At 42.0% G+C, this 20,021-nt stretch overlaps 1 protein-coding gene across 2 annotated transcripts in view; it reads right to left on the bottom strand.

Annotated features, from left to right (window-relative positions):
* The window catches only part of OCA2 (OCA2 melanosomal transmembrane protein), a 313,888-nt gene that overhangs the window by 246,181 nt on the left and 47,686 nt on the right, over positions 1-20,021 (bottom strand). For both annotated transcript variants that reach the window (XM_045005021.1, XM_045005030.1), the window contains exons 4-8: positions 16,866-16,923; positions 15,034-15,106; positions 2,015-2,172; positions 526-608; positions 5-158 (exon numbers count right to left, since the gene is read on the bottom strand). In XM_045005021.1, coding sequence (XP_044860956.1) covers positions 5-158; positions 526-608; positions 2,015-2,172; positions 15,034-15,106; positions 16,866-16,923 — 526 coding nt within the window. The remainder of the gene's footprint in view (positions 1-4; positions 159-525; positions 609-2,014; positions 2,173-15,033; positions 15,107-16,865; positions 16,924-20,021) is intronic.

The raw sequence follows: 20,021 nt of genomic DNA, 5'->3' as shown, positions 1-20,021 counted from the left end.
TTACCTCCAATATGATAAGCACATAAACGCCTGCTAAGATGACTGATGCAATTGTTACTTGTGTCTCTATATTTGCATGAAGGTACTGATGCTTCATGGAGAGAGGAACAATTGCAGACTCCTGTAGGAAAGCTTGAATGTTTATGGAGATTGCATTACTGTAGGAAAAAAAAAGAAAAGTTCTGCTTCCTTACAGAATGAAATAGCAACGGTCGTATTTTTTTAAAAAATACTGTAAAATTGTTTCATTAGTTGAAATAAAAAATGTAAAAGCATCTTTTATGATACTTGAATACCAGATTGTAAATGCCATGTCTTGGAATATAACTTAAGTCCAGGAAGTGGATAGGATGACCATATTGTAATTACTTTTAAAAAACTAGGAAATTTTATATTTTACTGACAGTTTGAAGAATTACAAAATGATGGAATTCAGTAGTTTTGTTTAAAGAAAAGAAAATATATTTTCACAGCATTCAAGTAATCAATTTATACAAACTTTTATTACAGTTGGTTTCTGCCAACCTGTTAAGTATCTCAAAGATTCTAGTTGTGATAACTTGCTCATTTCGTCTTGAGTTTAAAGGTAGAGTCCAGTTGTATAAGACCTGCAAGAGATTCAGTTTAACAACACCAGTAATTAAAGATCAGTAAAGTGGTGCATGGCTCTGTTCAATTTTTCTACACATTTTTATTTTGGTGTCTACACAGTCGGGTCTAAATTCTGGTATACATCCAAGATGTATGGAGATCATTGACCAATGGAAACTGCCGCCAGAATTTGGTCCTTTACATGGAGAAATGACTATAAAGAACTCAGGAAAAACAGCTTTTGCAGCATTATATATTGCTGCACCTGTGCTGCACACTGGTATGTGGGCAAGTTATCTGAATGCATACTGGAGTGTGTATTTCAAATATGGGTGCAGAGAGTCTCTCTCTTTGGAGCCAAAAGGGATTTAAAGAGACAAAGTCCAGTTAAAAATTGTAGCCCACATTCCTCATTCCTGCTCTGTTCCCTTGTCTCAGAGTAGCAGAACAAAGAAGAAAGAAAGCAGTCTTAAACACCCAGCTGGGGATACCTTTGGAAAAGGAACCTCTGGGGGCATAAAGTCAACATGGATAATTTTTAGCTACCTGCCTCCACCCCAGTGTCCTGGGCAGTCCAGGGAAGTGTCCAGCAAGAGGTGGGTGACTGGAGCAAACTGTACTCTGGCTATTCCAAGCTAGCAGAAAGATCTCTTGGGGATTGTTACGGTTTGCACAAATTATAACATCCCTCCCATCAGTAAGAAAGGCTGGTTTAACAGTATAATTACCTTGACAACATTATGCCCAATGACATTACTTGATGAGCTAATGGACCTGCTTTTATTAACTTATACATAGTAACCATGAGTCTGTATGCAGTTACAATGCTGATGATTAAGGTGTGATGCAACAACAAATCACAGGCCAACCATATACACAGAATCAACGAAAAAAAGTAGGTGTCTGGTCATGGTTATTTTTTAAACTACGTTTCTTCTTTTTATTTTCATGTATTACACATGCAGACAGATTAACACACTTTATAGTATTCTGATGTGCCTCTCCCTTCAGTTAATTATCTCATTTTTTATTAAATCTGTTTGCATAAGTGCAAAAAAAGCACCTTAAGTCTGTTTCTTTGTGTGCTTCTTTCCCCCAAAACCCTCTAGCCAAATTTCACTAATTTGATTTCTTTTTAGACAAAAGCACTTGTATGTTAAGTGTCAGGTCAGAGGAAATTGTCCCCAGAGCTCATTAAATTCCAAAAAGGGATTAAATGCAATGTTGTAAGGTCAAGATAAAATGTAATTTTACTATTTACTAACAACAACATAGCTAATGCTGACATCAATGTACATTTCACAGCAAAAACAAAAATCCATGTCATGTTGACAGAGATAACCCAGTATCAGTAAAAGAAAGGAATCTCAAAAAAAGACGTGACACCAAATTTCCAAAGACAATGATATGTGAAAACCATAACCTGGGGCTGACGTCTCCTTCTAGATCCAGGGTCTTCTATCTGCCCAATTTGCACTACAATGTATTCCTCTGCCCGCCGATCAACCACATCTGCTGCAAAAGGTCCTCCTAGCTCTAACTTCAGCAGAGCGGATTCACGAAAATCTGTAATATTCATAGCTGATGGAAAACCCGTTAAGGGTTAAACTTCCAGTGATAGTTATATAGGATTACACATTATACTGAAATACAGTGTATTACTTAACTCAGAGACGAAAAATGCAATATGAGGCAGTCTCTCAAACGCAATCAAAATTATTCTCAGAACAAAACCTGTGTAAAAAGATTCCTACCCTGTGAAATGCAGCTGTCAGGTAGCATTTTTTTTTTAAACTGTGATGCTAGAAGCCCCCTTCTGGAGCGGCTGGGAACTGTGAATGTGGGAGGCAACTGTAGGCCCACTCCTTCCAGTTTAAGTTAAAGGCTGTTTTGTTGCTGTAAACTTGCAACTAGATGGAAAAATAAGTCATTCTTGTCAGGAACTAACAATAAACAACATTTCCACCAATTACACGGGTCATGACCCACAGCTCCTGAACTCAGGCCTGTAAGGGTCATGGGAAAAGTCACACCTCGTGCTTCCTGCTCCCTGCTCCTGCTTCCCTGGGTTGATTTCCTGGCATCCCGACCCAGCTTGACTCCAGACATCTGACTTGTGGTTCCTAACCTTCAGTTTGTCTCCTGCTTCTGACCTCCTGGTATCCTGACCCACCTGACTCTTGACTCCTGTCTCATGACTGTGGACTCTTGCTTTCAGCACTAGGTCTGGCTGCCAACAACCCAACCATGACAACAGGCTTGAATGACCCATTTGAAATCCCAGCCGCCATCTTCAGCAGGAGGTAATTTTGTGCACAGCTGCGGGCACACATTGAGTTGGGCATCATGTAGACCACTCAGTAAAGATGTATATTCAATGTGCAGCCAACAAAATGTTAGGATACATAAGGAACGGGATGGGAAATACTGAAAACAATATGCTACCATGCTAGTGTAACTAATCTGGAATTTGACTTTTTCACAGTTTCACTTATGAATTTTCAGCTTTGAGGCCATGGTTAAACAAACCCAATGTTTACATTTAAGCACATCATTAAATACTACTTAGATCATGGAACTTATAAAAGTGCTTAAGAGCATTGCTGAAGTAAGGCCCTATCACCTGACATTTAATGGGGGTATTTTACAAAGAGATGTAAAAATGTTGCAACATTTTTACAAATTCATCTCAGGCAATTAATTTGTTTTCCAGAAAGACATTTCACTGCCCATAGTACTGAGAGGATTGAACAAGGAAAGAAAAAAAAACACAACTTAGAATTTTTGAATTGGGGGGAGGGATAGCTCAGTGGTTTGAGCACTGGCCTGTTAAACCCAGGGTTGTGAGTTCAATCCTTGAGGAGGTCACTTAGGGATCTGGGGCAAAAATTGGTCCTGCTAGTGAAGGCAGGGGGCTGGACTTGATGACCTTTCGAGGTCCCTTCCAGTTCTAGGAGATTGGTATATCTCCAATTATTATTATAAAGTATTCTTACTAGTTTGAATACCTACAGGACAGCACTTTATCCCACTTTTAAATAATCTCTAGTGAAATAACTAAAGTTATCCCGGGTTGACCACACTCTGATTGTTTTAATACAGAATGTTTTGGTTTGATATTTGAAGTTTCGACATCTTTACAAAGAATTACAATGTTACACACTCATTAGTTCTCAGCAGAAAGGCTGAATGAGCATGGACACTGAACCACCCTTTGTGTAAAAAAAAAATAGGTTTCTCCAGGTCAGGGTTATTACCTGTGCATAATAAGGAAGCATGTACCTCTGTACCCTGACTTGTGGAGAAAAGACTGCAGTCTCCAGAGCTATCAGAACATCCGACACTTTTCCCAAGCAATGATTCCACTCAAACATTTATTTTTAATTTGTTTAAAAGGGATAATTACACAAGATGATGAATTTAAAAATGCAAAGCAACAATGAAGAAGTCAACAGTTGTTTCTTTAAACAAATTCCAAACAGGAAAATTCAAATACTGTCCCTAGCAAACTTGATATTACATTTCTCTTTTCCATTGCTGCAGTTTTCCAAGGTAGCTTGCTGTCACGATTTCCAAACCCCAGTGCAATGGCACAAATCTTTATTGAAACCATATCAACAGCTCTAATGAGAGGCATTAATTATTGTCCTTCAGAAGTCTTGCTGACCTGCATTCGTTAACCTAATGACTTGGGACACCTTTGACAGTCATTATGTACACCATTATGAGTGCAGCCAATAATTTATTTCTACAAAAAAGCTTCAGGTGCATATAATTATGGCACCTTCCTGCCACACAATACATCTAACATAAATCCTGTAATTATACAGATGACACATTCAGGAGCTACTACGGAGAAAACAAAGTCATAAGAAAAAGGAAAACTTATTTTCAAGGTATGCACAGTGGTGCCTTCATACAAAATAGTTTCTTCCTACATAGCTTTATTTTTCATTTGTCACTGTTCAAACATGAAACCATAAGGAAAAAGCCCTAGCAAGAAGGTCCTATATTTGATTGCACATGAAACTTAATAACTTTCACAGGTCTAAGTTGAGGAACTTAGATTGAAATCCCATTGGGGTTACCTCCTTCCAAACAATACTCAGAATCTCATCTTTTTTCCCCAGTTACGTCACTGCAGATCATAGCCTGCATCTAAGATACAATCTGATGTTCTCAAAACACTTTTGCTGTGGAAAACTACAGCCATGTTTCTATGAGTCAAACTGGGACCGTTTTCAAAGGTCTGATTTTAATTATGTCTGTTCATTTTAATGATTTCAATGTCTTGCTTACTGAATTCATTTCAGAAGCTTGTCAAAGCAAAGAGATGAACAAAACATTTGCAGGGAAAGACCCAACTCACACTGAGCCTGGGTTCAAGGTTCATTATAGTCTGTGCACCTGGAGAGAAGTTTTCCCAATAGGGGAAACTGGCAATTTCCTTTCCACCCAACAAGCCCCAAGACTCTTTCTTACTACAGCTCCCCTGCCACAAAGCACAGCCCCTGCTAGTGGCACCAGCCTCTTCCTGGTGGGGGGGTTGAGGTGGACCTTAGCTGCCCCTTACATGGGGCCCGCCCCAGCTCCTCTTATTCCCCCCCCCCCAAAGACCCGCCCTCAGCCAGGCCAGAAGCTGGAGCCAGGCCGTAATAAGAGCTCTCCAGGGAGCCTCCACCTGCCCTGGGCAGCGTGTCCTGAGAGTGGGAACACTAGCTGGGGATTGCTCTCAGGCATCTCAGCCCCTCACCCAGGGCAGGTGGAAGGTCCAGGGTTCCCCACAGCAGCCCAGGTTCTCTCGGTGGCTCTTACCACAGCCTGGCTCTGACTTCTGGCCTGGCCAGGAGATGGGACCTCAGGGGGAACAGGAGGAGCAGGGGGTGGGGCCATAGTTCTGGTGCCGGTAGTGCCCCCACTTCTACACAGGTTCTGGCACTCCTGTGGGGGTCCCCAAATTGGCCTGGGCCCATATGATAATCCACTGCTGAGCACACCAGGAATCCCAGGGTTCTTCTGGGAGTACAGGAAGTATTCTGATTCCTACTTCACCCACACATGTACACCCCTCCTCCTTTGCTATGGCTAGCAGTGCATGAAGTCTACAAGGCATCCCATAATGTTTAGCAAAGTGCATCAGAAGACCTAAGGGGTTCCAACGTAACTGCATGCTAGGAACTCTGGGGTTTCACTTTGTAGCATGTATAGTTGTTAAAGTATCAGAGGAGTAGCCGTGTTTGCTGCTTTTACAGATCCAGACTAAGAGTCCTGTGGCAGTTTATAGACTAACAGACATATTGGAGCATGACCTTTCGTGGTTGAATACCCACTTCGTCGGATGCATCCGACGAAGTGGGTGTTTACCCACGAAACTCATGCTCCAATACGTCTGTTAGTCTATAAGCTGCCACAGGACTCTTTGCTGCTTTTATAGTTGTTAAAGAAACCCTGAAACTTCCCTTACTAACTCTCTCAGCCATATGAGCTACTGACCCTCAACTGAGCAAAGAACTGGATACAGCAGAAGCCTGGTACAGAGAATCAGGCCTCTTGTCATCTCAGAAGAGACCTTGGATTGAAAGGGAGGCAACTTTCAAGATTATCCTTTCCACAGAGATCAAAGATGAGAGCAATGGCTAGCAGGGTCCCCACCAATAGTAGGAGTGGGGCCACAGCCACACATTATCTGGGTGCTCCTCTAAAGGTGATACCAGGGATGTGGGGGGAGGAATGAATGAAGGGAAGCTATGAGTTGGAGGTTTCTTGTGGGATGGAGGGAAATGTTTCCTTGGAGGCTTCAGTTTGTTAAAGTTCAAAGCTCGCTCTTTGCCTAATATTTGTACTATTAATGCATTTATGATTCAATCCTGTAGGGTGCTGGGCACTCTGGCCCCAATCCAGCAAAGCGCTTGGGTACATGCCTAACATTAAGCATATGCCTCAGTTCTTTACTGGATCAGAGCTAGAGGGCTCAGCACCTTGCAGACAGTACAAATGAGTACAAGGGGACACTTAACATTTGTTCTGCAGCAGGAAATCTCAGGAGTGCACTGATTAAACAGAGCTATGGCAATAAAACAAACCCCAAAAAGACAGACACAAAAGATGAGAGATGCAACAGGATTTTTTAGTCAGTCACCAAGACTATTGTATCTAAGAATGGGGCGAGGGGTGAGTTGGTTGATCGTTGCTCAGGGAAAGGAAAAACCCTTTTGATATTACTGATGAACATCTGCCCCCAGCTCTTCAAGGCATTATGATTAAAAGGTTTTACAATGACCTCTGCCTGCTCCGTGACTGAAGTAATTGCAGTGATCATTCAATCTTTGATTTCAAAACTCATGCAGCTTCAGCCATAATCACGGTAACTAACATCCTCAACTTCTCGCTCTTCTTTTTCCCTTCTCATTAGCTTATCTTTTTTTTTTTTCAATGTCACCCCTTCCCCCATACACTGAAAAACTCTAAATAGTTTTGTTGAAAATCACTGATCAGAAACACTTTGGCCTCATATCTTACTGGTCAATTTAAGAGATAATTATGAATTGCTCAGAACTTAGCCACAGGACGAACCTCAAATATTGCTAGTATCTATACTGTGGTAGCACAAAGACACCAACCAAGTTGGGGGCCTCATGTGCTGAGTACTGTATCAACACATAGTAAATGGCACTCCTTGCTCCAAAGATCTTACAATCTAAAAGACAAGATATAATAGGTGGATGAGACAAACAAATGGGTCAAGGAAGATGGACAAGAACAGGAAGACATGTTATATGAAGAAAACTGTAACTTAACTGGCATCACAGAGATGTGGTGGGACAACTCACATGATTGGAGTACCAGCAATGAGGGATATAGCTTGATCTGAAATGATAGGTATAGGTGGGGAAAGGAGGCAGTGTTGCATTGTACATCAAGAATGTATACACTTGCTCTGAGGTCCAAGGGCAAGTGTTGAGTCTCTGTGTGAGTATAACAAGGGGAAAGAACAGTGCGATGTTATGGTGGGGGTCTATAACAGACCACCAAATCAAGAAGAGGAAGTGGATGAGTCATCCTACAAGCAGGTAACAAGATTAGCTAATGCACATGATCTAGCATTAATGGCGGATTTTAACTTCCCTGATATCTGTTGGAAGACTATTGCAGCAAAACCTAATACATGCTGCAAATTCTTAGCATGCGTAGGGGACAGCTTTCTGATCCTGAAAGTTGAGGAAACAACTGTGGGGGGGTGTCTATATTTTGGATTTGGTTTTGATCAACAGTAATGAATTAGTTGCAAATGTGAAGGTGGTCGGGAACTTGAGAGGAAGAGATTGTGATCGGAGAGAATTCAAGATCCTAGGGAAAGAAGGAGATGAGAACAGCAAAACAGGGACACTGGACTTCAGAAAGTCAGATTTCAACCAACTCAGAGAACTAGTAAGCAAGGTCCTGTGGAAAGACTAATTAGAAAGAAAAAGAGTCAAAGGGGGCTGGCAGTTCTTAAAAGATGTAACACTAGAAGCTCATCATCAAGTTATTGCAACGCAGAGGAAAGGTAAGAGCCACAGGAGGTCAATGTGGCTGCATAAGTTGCCTTTTAGCTATCTAAAAAGGAAAAGGGATACATACAGGAAATGAAAGGAGGACCCTGTCACCAAGGAAGTATACATGAGAATAGCAAGAGCGTTTAGGGAGAAAAATCACGAAAGTCACAGCTGGCAAGGAATGTTAGAGATAACAAGAAAGGGTTCTTCAAATATGTCAGACAAAAAAGAAAGATAAGGGATGGTTGGGTCTGCTGCTCAATGGAGAAGGTGAGCGGGTAATGGAAAACGATATGAGTACAGAGCTGCTCAATGCCTACTTTGCTTCAGTCTTCTCACACAAAATAACATGTGACCGGACGACTAGTAAAATTACCATAGACAATAAAGGGGAAGGGATGCAGATCAGGATAAGTAAAGAATACATCAGACCAATTTGAATGAATTCAAATCAGCAGGGCTGGCTGCTATTCACTTGAGGAATTCACTGAAGGAATTAGCTGAAGAAATCTCGGCACCGCTAGCAATATTTGCAAACTCATGGATGACAGGAAAGGTCCCAGAAGACTGGAGAAGGGCTAACATAGTGCCCATCTTTAAAAAAAGGCAGGGGGGAAAGGAGGAGCTGGGGAACGATAGACCAGTCATCCTGATTTCAATACCTGGAGCAATGTATAAAACATTCAATTTGTGAATACCTGGAGGATGAAGGGGTAATCACTAGCAGCCAACGTGAATTTACCAAAAACAAATCATGCCAAACCAGCTTGATTTCCTTCTTTGACAGGGTAACTGATTTGGTGGATAGGGGGAATGCGGTGGACATAATACACCTGGATTTGAGTAAGGCTTTTGACAGTCCCACATGACATTCTGATATCTAAACTGGAGAAATGTAGGCTACACAGAACTACCATTAAGTGAATACATAATTGGTTAAACAACCGCAAACAAAGAATAATTATTAATGGAATGATGTTGGATTAGAGAGAGGTCTCAAGTGGGGTTCCACAGAGATCTGTTTTGAATCCGGTGTTGTTTAACATCTTTATTAATGACCTGGATATAGATATAGAGAGCATACTGATCAAATTTACAGATGACACAAAGCTGGGGCGGGGGGTTGCCAATACTTTGAAGAAAGAGCTAAAATTCCGAGTGATCTTGATAAATTGGAGAACTAGGCTATAGACAACAAAATGAAATTCAACGAAGACAAACGTAAGGTGCTACACATAGGGAAGAAAAGCCAAATGCACAAATACAGAATAGGGGCGGGGGAAACTGCTGACAAGGATCTGTGTAGTTGTGGTGGATCACATCTTCAACATGAGTCAGCAATGCGATGCTGTTGCAAAAAAAATATATTTTTTCAATTTTAGATTTAACAGAGTCGTAGCATGCAAGTCACACGATGTGATAGTACCACTCTACTCAGAGCTGGTTAAGCCTCAAATAGCTCACTAATGTATAGAAAGCATGTAGAGAAACTGGAAAGGATCCAGAGGCAAGTGACAAAGATGATCAAAGGGATGGAATGCAAGCCATACGAACAAAGGCTGAAGGAACTGGGTATGTTTAGTTTGGAAAAGGGGAGATTCAAAGGGAACATGACAGAGGTCTTCAGATACTTGAAAGGCTGCCATAAAAAAGGTGGAGAAAAATTGTTCTCTCGTCACAGAGGTCAGGACAATGTGTTCAAGCTACAGCATATAAGATTAAATCTCAAGAAAAGCTTTCTAACAGTAGGGCAATGCCTCAGAAGGTTGTGGAAGCTTCTTCACTGGAAGTTTTTAAAAGGAGGCTGGATGGCCATCTGTCTTGGATGGCTTAGACACAACAAATCCTGCATCTTGGCAGAGGTTTAGACTAGATGACCACTGTGATCACTTCTAACCCTACGATTATAGTGTGCAGTGTGTAGGTAACAAAAAATAATCAGATGTGCTCAATTCTTAGCCAGTTGGGGGCAGTAATCACAACTCACCACCTGCTTTGTCATTATTAGAGTCCAGTTATAGAAGAGGTGACTTTGACGGGGGCTTTGAAGGACAAGGAAATGGCATTACTGAGTCTGACTGGAAATTTCCCCAATGTATGGCAGCACTGGCAAAAGAGAAAGTACAAAGGTCCTTGAGGGGGAAGTGGACAAACAGGTAATCAAGGCTGCTATCATCGGCAGAGCAAAGGTGGGAGCTGACAGCTCGATAAGCTAAATATGAGGTCTTGTGGGAAAGAAGTGGCTCAAAGCTTGGAAGAATTTGAAGGAATCTCAGAACTGCAATGCAATGGAAGGTGTGACAGTTATTACCTGCAACACTTTTCTTATAGGAGCCAAACATTTCTAGTTAAAGAGAGAAGCATTCAACTAAAGATAATTGTAATAGGTGTGACAAGGTAAATAAGTACTATGCCAAAGAAACAGACTCTTCTTTAAACGAGGGGGAGGTGGTATATGGTTGGATTGCACAATTCCTTTTTAGCATACAAGAATCCCAATTACTTTTTCATTTCAGAAACCCTAGTTCTATTATGGTGCATTGATTTGCTCCAGACCTCTGTTCTCTATTGCTTGCACAACATACAAATTCGTATAGATCAGGGCAAAAGTTATTAGAAACACAGCATGAAGAGAAGCACGGTAATGAATGTGGAGAACACCTAGCATTTCAGAACATCCTACAAAACCAAAACTTATTTTCATTATGGGAGAAATGCAGAAATACTTGTCTTGGTAGTTCACAGTTTTCTAATTAATGAACTCAGATCATTTGTGAATACTGATGACTGTACAGTCACAGTAGGCCAAAAAGCCTTGTGTATTAGGAGTATTCACCCCTAAACTGAGAAGCACTACGTTTTGCTAATGCATCACTGTATCTTTTCTGCTATTTTTAAAACCCAGTTCCCAAAGGTTTATCTTCTTAATTACTGATACTTTGCACTTACCTGCCTTTCATTCAAAGATTTGAAAATATTTCACAAACACGACACAACAGCGTAGGGTGACCAGACAGCAAGTGTGAAAAATCAGGACGGGGGTGAGGGGTAATAGGATCCCATATAAGAAAAAAAACAAAAATTGGGACTGTCCCTATAAAATCCTCTGCAAAAGAGGGCCTACTGCCGTGCACCGGCACAGAATACCTCTTGTGGCTGAATGAGCTTTTAAATCTATAAGTCACAAATGATTAAAAAAAAAAGGAACAGCACTATCACCATTTTGGAAATTTAATTTGAATCAGGGCCAGTACGGAAACCAAATGCATTAGTGATCAAAATCGTACTAAAGCAAATCTTACAGACATGGAAAATCTCCACCAAGTCACTGGAGGGGTTGGTTTTCTGGTATTGCTTTTGACAGCTGCAGCCTAGCTACCTCAGTGCTGTGTGCTAGATGTGCCTTGGTGAAATGGGCAAAAGCAAAGAGAAGCAGCAGTTCAGAAGGAGGGACATAGATGATGATGGGAAGAGAGACAACTAGGGTTAACACAGGTGAGGAACAACAATAGAAAGAAAGGGAAGGAGGGAGAGAAGATGGAAAAGAGGTAGTCATAGGTAAAATGAAAAGTGGAGAACATCCATCTCAGTAGAAACATCCTACTGCCAGAGATGGGAAGTACTGCCTCCAACAAAACTAATTCTGGTGCTGAGAGACAGTGGGCATGACAGGGAAAACCAAAAACATCGAACTGAAGCTGGAAAAGTGGAAAAAATACAAAAGGGGAAGAAGAAAGAAGGGTATCACTCTTTTGGGGCATGAAAATGCTTCCAAATTCTTGGTTTTTCACTGAAAATATTTTTCATTAGAAGTTTTCCAACCATCTCTAGAGTGTATAAGCCTCTGCATTCCTACATCAGCTACATTTTGCTTTCAAAACTTTAGCTCTTTCCTCTATTTCTCTCCAGCACAGTTAATTTTGAATTAGCGGTACTGGCAGTGCCTGCATAGACCTTCCTGTCAGAACTGAATCATTATTATTTTTCACTGATCTCTGCCCTTTCCAAACACAGAAGACAACAGAGTCAAATCTAGAGAGAGAAGTTCTGTACCTGGACTCTATTCCTACTAACCTTTGTGAGCAAATTTTTCACTCACATAGAGACTGACCTTGTGAGACAGCAAGCTCCTCACAAGATCAGACGTTTACATGAGTACAGACATCAACGGGAGATGCACCCTTGAGATGAGAACAGGGCCATGTGTTTCTAATTCACAAAACAGCAGATATTAAATTGAAAAACGTGCCAGGGCTGCCACCAGAGATTAACTCAGGGACCTCCAGAGCCCAAAAAAGAGTCTCTACAGCTTGAGCTAACGAGCCAGTGTCACAGACATAGCTGCCCCGTAGCATCCCTTGCTGGCAAAGCATGGCACTAGGGATGTTCCCTGCCTCAATTCCCCCTCACCTGGGTTTTCTGTGTCTCAGCTCTCTGGCTAGGTCACTCTCAGAGTTCAATTGCTTTCTGGGCCAACAAAAGTTCACATAAACAAAAGGTTCTTTCTTGTTGTTTGGGCTCCTCTTCAGCCCATCCTCTGGGCTCAGTTCCCAGCAGTCTCTCTGCTCTGGGATAGAGTGCTGACTCCCCACGCTGCTTTCCCTGGAGTCCCCTCTCAGCCTCAGCCTCTCTGGGCTACCTTTCAGTCTTCCCTGCTCTGGGAGAGTGCCCTGACTCGGGAGTCTTTCCAGAACCTACTTAAGGGCCTTTCACAGGACCCCAACTTGCTCCCTGTGGTTCCTCCCTCTGAGTTCTCTGGCCTTTTTACGAGGTTCAGGTGTTAATCAGGCTGTAACCTGACCCCAATTAATCTTACTGCCTCAGCTGAAGGCGGCTAACTATGGCATAGGTGAGACTAATTGAACAAGGCTGCCTAACCCCAGGAGTCCTGGCCCTGAAAGGGTGGGCATCCCATCACAGTCAGGCTCTTCAGTGGAGATCTGTAACAGATCCTCATCTTTTGTAGGCCAGGCTCAGAGGATACGTAATACACACTGTCTAGTGGGATGCATAAGTTCTCAGAGCAGAGACCTTTCCTATTGGTCCCTAATTCACCATTCACATATGTAGCACTCTAGAACTAATATGGCAAACAATAATAATATAGAAGAAATGCAGTCATTCCAAAGTATGGCCTCTTCAGTAGAATTCAAGAGAAACAAATACATAGAATCTTAGGACTGGAAAGGACCTCAAGAGGTCATCTAGTCTAGTCATCTGCACTCATGGAAGGACTAAGTATTATCTAGACCATCTCTGCCATCCTGATAGAGATTCCACAACTTCCCTAGGCAATTTATTCCAGCACTTAACCACCCTAACAGCTGGGGAGTTTTTCCTAAACCGCCTTTGCTGCAATTTAAGCCCTATCTTCAGAGGTTAAGAAGAACAATTTTTCTCTCTCCTCCTTCTAACAACCTTTTATGTACTTGAAAACTTATGTCCCCTCTCAGTCTTCTCTTCTCCAGAATAAACAAACCCAATTTTTTCAGTCTTCCCTTCAATCTAGACCTTTAATCATTTGTGTTGCTTTTCTTTGGACTCTGTCCAATTCATCCACATCTTTCCTGAAATGTGGTGCCCAGCTCTGGACACAATACTCCAGCTGAGGCCAACTCAGTGTGGAGTAGAGTGGAAGAATTACTTCTCGTGTCTTGCTTACAATATTCCTGCTAATACATCCCAAAATGATGTTTGCTTTTTTTGCAAGTGTTACAGTGTTCACTCATATTTAGCCTGTGATCCGCTATGACCCCCAGATCCCTTTCCACAGTACTCCTTCCTAAGCAGTCATTTCCCATTTGTATGTGTGCAACTGATTGTTCCTTTCTAAGTGGAGTACTTTGCATTTGTTCTTCTTGAATTTCATCCTACTTACTTCAGACCATTTCTCCAATTTGTCCAGATCATTTTTAATTTCAATCCTATCCTAATAATGATACCATGTATTACCTGCAAGCCTGGCAGTGCTTATTAATCTTTCAGTCTGTATGTAGATGTTCATTCCCTATAGTCTAATACTTAGATTTCAAGGTACTAAAAACTCAGATTCAACACCAGAATATTGGTGCATTTAATCATTCACTAAATGTTCATGTATAATGAACAGCTCACATTAGTAGTAATAGAAGCATCACATTAAATGTCTTCCCTCCTCACCCCCCCCCCCCCGCATAGGTTCCAAGCAGTGGTGCCAATTAGAGGTGTCAGGAGTGGGGAAATGAAAGAAATGCCCCCCTCCCCTCAAGGTTTTGGCACTTGCTCAAAGTTCCATAGGCTATGAAGCTGGGGAGGGGGGAGATGCTCCAAGCACTTTTAAGTAGTGGTCCCCTACTACATCAGTACGGCTGCTGTTGGAGCAGTCCAGAGCATTGCTCCAGCTGTGTGGTTGCAACGTCACTGAAATTTGACCCAGCCAGCCCTCTGTCCAGACAGAAGGGCAACTGGGCCAAATTTCAGTGGGTGTCATTGTGATCTGATGCATGGTGTCACACCACCACTCAAATCTGACCAAACTGCCACTCTGTACAGATGAAAGGGAACTAGTTTAGGGATTTTTCTGTCATTGTGACCTTATACCTCTGTTTACATTTTGCATATTGTGGTCAGGTTTCATTATGAACTTCAGTTCCCTTTTTAAGACATGAGTAGGTGTCAAGTGGTGTCCAGTTGAAGAAATAGGAAAATCAGGCCTTTGCACAATTCATTATCATTTAGATAAGTTACTATGGAAACAAGTTTGTGAACAAATTAATTTGCTACCATAAGGGCAGTTAGGTAGCATCACAGACTCTAAGGAAATAAATCGTAGTAATCAGCAAAGCAGCCATCTTGTATCAGCTTATCAGTATAACCAATGACCACACTGCTCTCTGATTATTAAACAAACGAAAATGATAAAGGATACAGTAGCTTTCCAATGGTGACACAGCCAACATCTGCCAGGGTGCTCCTTGATCTGGATAAGTGCTAAATAAAATCTACGACAAACAAAAAATGGGCATACATTGAATTGTTACAGAGTTGACCTATCTCACCAGTCTGTCTCAAAAAATATATGAAATGGCCTTTCTTGAACCTTATAAACAAATGCATAATTCACAATAATGTTTTCAGGTATATTTAATTCCAGTTGCTGATATTTCTCAAACTTAAAACCAGGCCTGTGACTCTCAAAAAGAGTGAGTGGTATTGAGATGTAATCCTTCACCACATTTAAACTAGCAAAGTCATACATTTTGTTTATTGTAATCAAGTCTCTCCCAGGACCAAGTTGCAGGCTAGTTTTAAGGAACTGTCTGGAAAGTTAGGCCCAAATCCTGCCCTGTCTGAAGGGAAACAAATGCTTATTGTGCCCTCTGCTACAGGAATCCTGCCAAGTAGAAAAAGATTCCTTATGTCAGGCAAGCAGATAATTTCCAACCCTCCAAAACACTTGCAGAGCCTTGCAGCCTAACAGTTCACAGATTCCATTAGGACTGTCTAAACAGTCAACAGCATCAATCTGACAACTCAGCTGCAGACATCCCCCCTCAGCCACCTCCCCTGCTATTCCTCTAGCTTCTCTCCACTAGAACACTGTGACTGCTACCGAATCCTGGATCAGTGTCTCCCTCCATTCTTTTTCTGCCTCCACCTTTCAAGTGTTCAATTTGTTTCATTATAGTACAGCAGGGAGCAACAGAGCCAGGAAAGGAGACACTTAATTCGGGAACTGGCTGCCTCCACCAGCACTGTTGATCAGTTAATATGAAGCAAGGAGGATGGAAAAACCAGGATAATCATGAAAAAAAGGAGGAGAGAAAATTAGGATCCTGGAAGGGAAAGAGTGAGAGGAGAGAACTAGAATCAAGCAGTGGACTAGAGTGGGGATTTGAGGAGAGATGAGCTACAGCTCATTAGAGATGGAAATTAAACACACACACACACACACACACACACACACACAGCATTTACAGGCAAGAGACACTTGTGGACAGGGAAAAGAGACAGGAGTATTAGAACAATGAAAAGAGGAAGAAGGAAAGAGCAGAAATTATAGAAGGAGAAGACAGAGGAGGATGAGGAAAGGGTGCTAGAGACAGAGAGAGAGGAATTAGAATTAGGGCATCAGGTAGAATGGGAGAGATTTTTAAGAAGGGCTGGGTCTGGGGGAACTAGCTAGAATACAAAGCTCTATACTATTTTCACCCTCCCAGCTTTATTCCTGGGACAGTTTCTCTGCCTTCTCCAATGGCTGCTAGAGTGCAGCCTTCTGCAGCTCCCCTCCCTGTGCTAGCTGACCAGAAGTGATACCGACAGCCACATTTTAGCAGCCATTGGGGAAGGCAGAGAGCCCACACGAGGTTTTGCAGGGCCTGTTTTCCACTCTGCAAGGAGTTCCATGAGAGTCTGAGGAGGAAAAGGAGGAGTTAGTGTGGACATTTTGACAGAGGAAGAAGCTGACCCCTGATGGCCCCCAGCGGTACTTGAGGAGCCATCTCAAAATCATTATACACCTGCCAGTGACATACATGCTAATTAACTGGACCTGCCTCCTCCCCAAGCTCCCTTGGGGGCACAGTATGTAGCATGTGGGACAGTGTTAACAAGAGACCTGTGCATCTTTTTGCCCATTGATCCTCACTCCCCTGAGAGGATTAAATTTAGCCTTAAGTTACAGTAATTCCAATTTAAAATCATTACACTGATTTAATTCTAATTTATTAAATGAAAGAATGTTGCAAATCCAATACTTACAGAGCACACCACTACAAAGATAAAAAGGGTTGAAACTTTTAGGAATCTTAAACAGCATCTGAAAGGTAAGAATAATGTTACTTATACAAACTTTATAAAAAACATTATTTGTGTTTGATCATAAGAAAATTTTTTAGATAGAAAACAACATGATTAGCCAGAGAACTCTATGGGGAAACAGACTACGGAATACAGGCACTAAAATGCAAGCAATTGTCTATTGCCATTCCAGAGCCCAATCTTGTCATCCTTACAAATACAAAGCTACTTTTGAAGCAGCAAAGAATCCTGTGGCACCTTATAGACTAACAGACGTTTTGTAGCATGAGCTTTCGTGGGTGAATACCCACTTCTTCGGATGCAAGAAGAAGTGGGTATTCTTGCATCCGAAGAAGTGGGTATTCACCCACGAAAGCTCATGCTACAAAATGTCTGTTAGTCTATAAGGTGCCACAGGATTCTTTGCTGCTTCTACAGAACCAGACTAACACGGCTACCCCTCTGATACAAAGCTACTTTTGACATCAGTGGAGTTTGCCTTGTATAAGAACTTCAAGTTTGGGCCCTAAATACATTTTACTCATTACACAAGAGGCACACTGTCATGGCTGACTTCTCCAAAATTTGATCATTCCCTCAAAATATTTCTAATACGTACCCTGAAAATTATTGAAAAAAAATCGTAGTTGTAAGACGGGAATAGACATTTGGAGTCCCGCAATAATCAAATTATCTCTTTAAAACATCACCAGTTTCTGGACATTCACAGATAAACTATCAGAACCTTGGTTTTGATTTATATTTTACATTATCACAGTGAGTCTGAGTACACTGAACAATGACTTATTTTTAAAAGATTCAATGCCATCAAATATGCTAAAAATCTCAGGAAAATATTTAGTATGTCAAACCATGCTTGTTTTAAATTAAACTATTTTCTATTAAAAATTTGCATTTTCCAGTAATCAGTTTTTACATTTACCATTTAAAAACTATGCCCTTGTGTCTTATACGTGGGAGCTCTCTCTCTCTACTAATTATTTTTCTATTTGTCAATACTATATGTAAAATCAATGTGTGACAGAAAATATACCCCAGGGTTCACACCCTACATGCTACTGGAATAATGTTTGTACAAGGTATGCCTTGTGAGGTATCAATAAATATCTCATAACTTGCTGATAAATAATATCATGGCAAAATGCACATAGCAACATTATATGTAAAGTTTGACTATAAGCTGAAATCATGACTGAAGTATGTTTTCCAGATAAGTCTGAGGAGTGGCCAAACTAGTTGCCGAGAGAGGGCAAGCTGACACCTCAGACAGGTGGAAACAAGGCTGATGAACCATTACCTGCTAAGTGGCCAGTATTTGGCAAGGAAGGGGGCAGAGGGAAAAAATCTATATCTTAGCAAAGAAACAGCATGGAGTTTCCTTCACTAGACTGCCTGTCACCTTGATCCCAGCTGGAAATGCTTCTCAAATGGGGGACAGGACTACCAAAAGAAGGGGCAGACACCCCAAGACACCCTCTCTCTCTCTCTCTCTGGTATCACTCCTAAGAGGACAAAGGAAAACAGAAGTTGGACTTTGGGGGAAGGGTGGGTCCTGACCAGAAGAGTTTGGTCAGAAACCTTGCTCGAAGCATATGGTGATAAACCTTTGAATCTAATATAGTTTGAAGTTAATAAACTTGTTTTAGTGTTTTATCTAATCCAGTGTGTTTGAATTGGAGTGTCTGGGTAACTCTATTTATAATAATAAGCTGCCATATTATTCCCTTAAGGAATAACAGACTTAATATATTTGTACTGTCCAAGAGAGGGCTGGGCAGTACAGGACATACATTTCTGGGGGACAGTCTGGGAATGGGGGTGTGTGTTGAGGTCACCCCGCAGTATAAGTCAGGGTATGGCTACACTTGAGAGTTGCAGTGCTGGTGGAGGCTTTCCAGCGCTGCAATTAGTAACTGTCCACACCTGCAGGGCATATCCAGCACTGCAACTCTCTGGCTGCAGCGCTGGCTGTACACTTGGGTCTGCTTGGGGTATAACGATTGCAGCGCTGGTGCTACAGCGCTGCTCGTAAAGTGTGGCCACACACCAGCGCTGTTATTGGCCTCCAGGGTATTAGGAGATATCCCAGAATGCTTTTAACTAAATTACTCTCTTTGTTTTATTATGCTGCCTCTCTTTGTTTTGTTGTGAACTCGGGGCTCTGGGAGCTGCTTATCTAAAAAACAAACACAGCTCCTGTTTGCTGTGATCAATCTGTAACTGACTGTGAACAATCAAATGAGATAACCCACTACCTTGCTGTGAATGAGGCAGGCAGGGGGATGAGTGTTTGCTTGAGGATAGAAACAGCGGGGGCAGGGTGGAGAAAGGGAGTCCATTGGAGCAGCTGCTTATCTGGTCTGCAGGCTGTTTGCAGTTAAGAGTAAGGGGTCGGGAAAATTTTCTGATTTTGCAAGGCAGGGAGCTGATACACAGTGTCGGCTCCAAAAATCCACTCTCTCTCTCTCCCCCGGTCCCTGTCACACTCCACCCCACCCCTCTCTTTTGAAAAGCACGTTGCTGCCACTTGAACACTGGGATAGCTGCCCATAATGCATCACTCCCAACAGCGCTGCAAAAGCTGCAAATGTGGCCACACTGCAGCACTGGTAACCATGAGTGTGGCCACATACCAGCACTTTCCCTACACAGCTGTATGACCAGCGCTGTAACTCCCAGCGCTGCAACTCTCAAGTGTAGCCATACCCTAAGGCTGATGAGAGCCAGGGTTTAACTGTCAGGCTGGAATTACACACAGACCCTCAGCATGTGGCTTGCCCGCTGGAAGGCTGTTTGTGAGTGGCCCAGGTGGGAGCTACTACAACAAAGCATTATAAAGGCACCCAAGGACAGGGGTGACACAGCCCCCACTAGTCTGGACTGTGCCCCGGGTATGTCACAGTGTTTTATATTCACATTAGCAATGGGTTCTGCTGTGTAATTTGTCTCTTAAATCTCTCCATTAACTAAAACCATGGATGTCTCCCTAGTATTTTAGCTAAAAGTAAACATTAAAAAATCGGCTGCCTTCCTGATAGAATGCCAAGTGAGTGGGTTGCTTTAAGCCTGATGGTGGCAAAGAGAAAAACATTCCAA

The sequence above is a fragment of the Mauremys mutica genome, chromosome 1 (assembly GCF_020497125.1).
Source record: "Mauremys mutica isolate MM-2020 ecotype Southern chromosome 1, ASM2049712v1, whole genome shotgun sequence".
NCBI classification, from domain to species: Eukaryota; Metazoa; Chordata; order Testudines; family Geoemydidae; genus Mauremys; species Mauremys mutica.
This window is presented reverse-complemented; position numbering and strand designations above follow the sequence as displayed.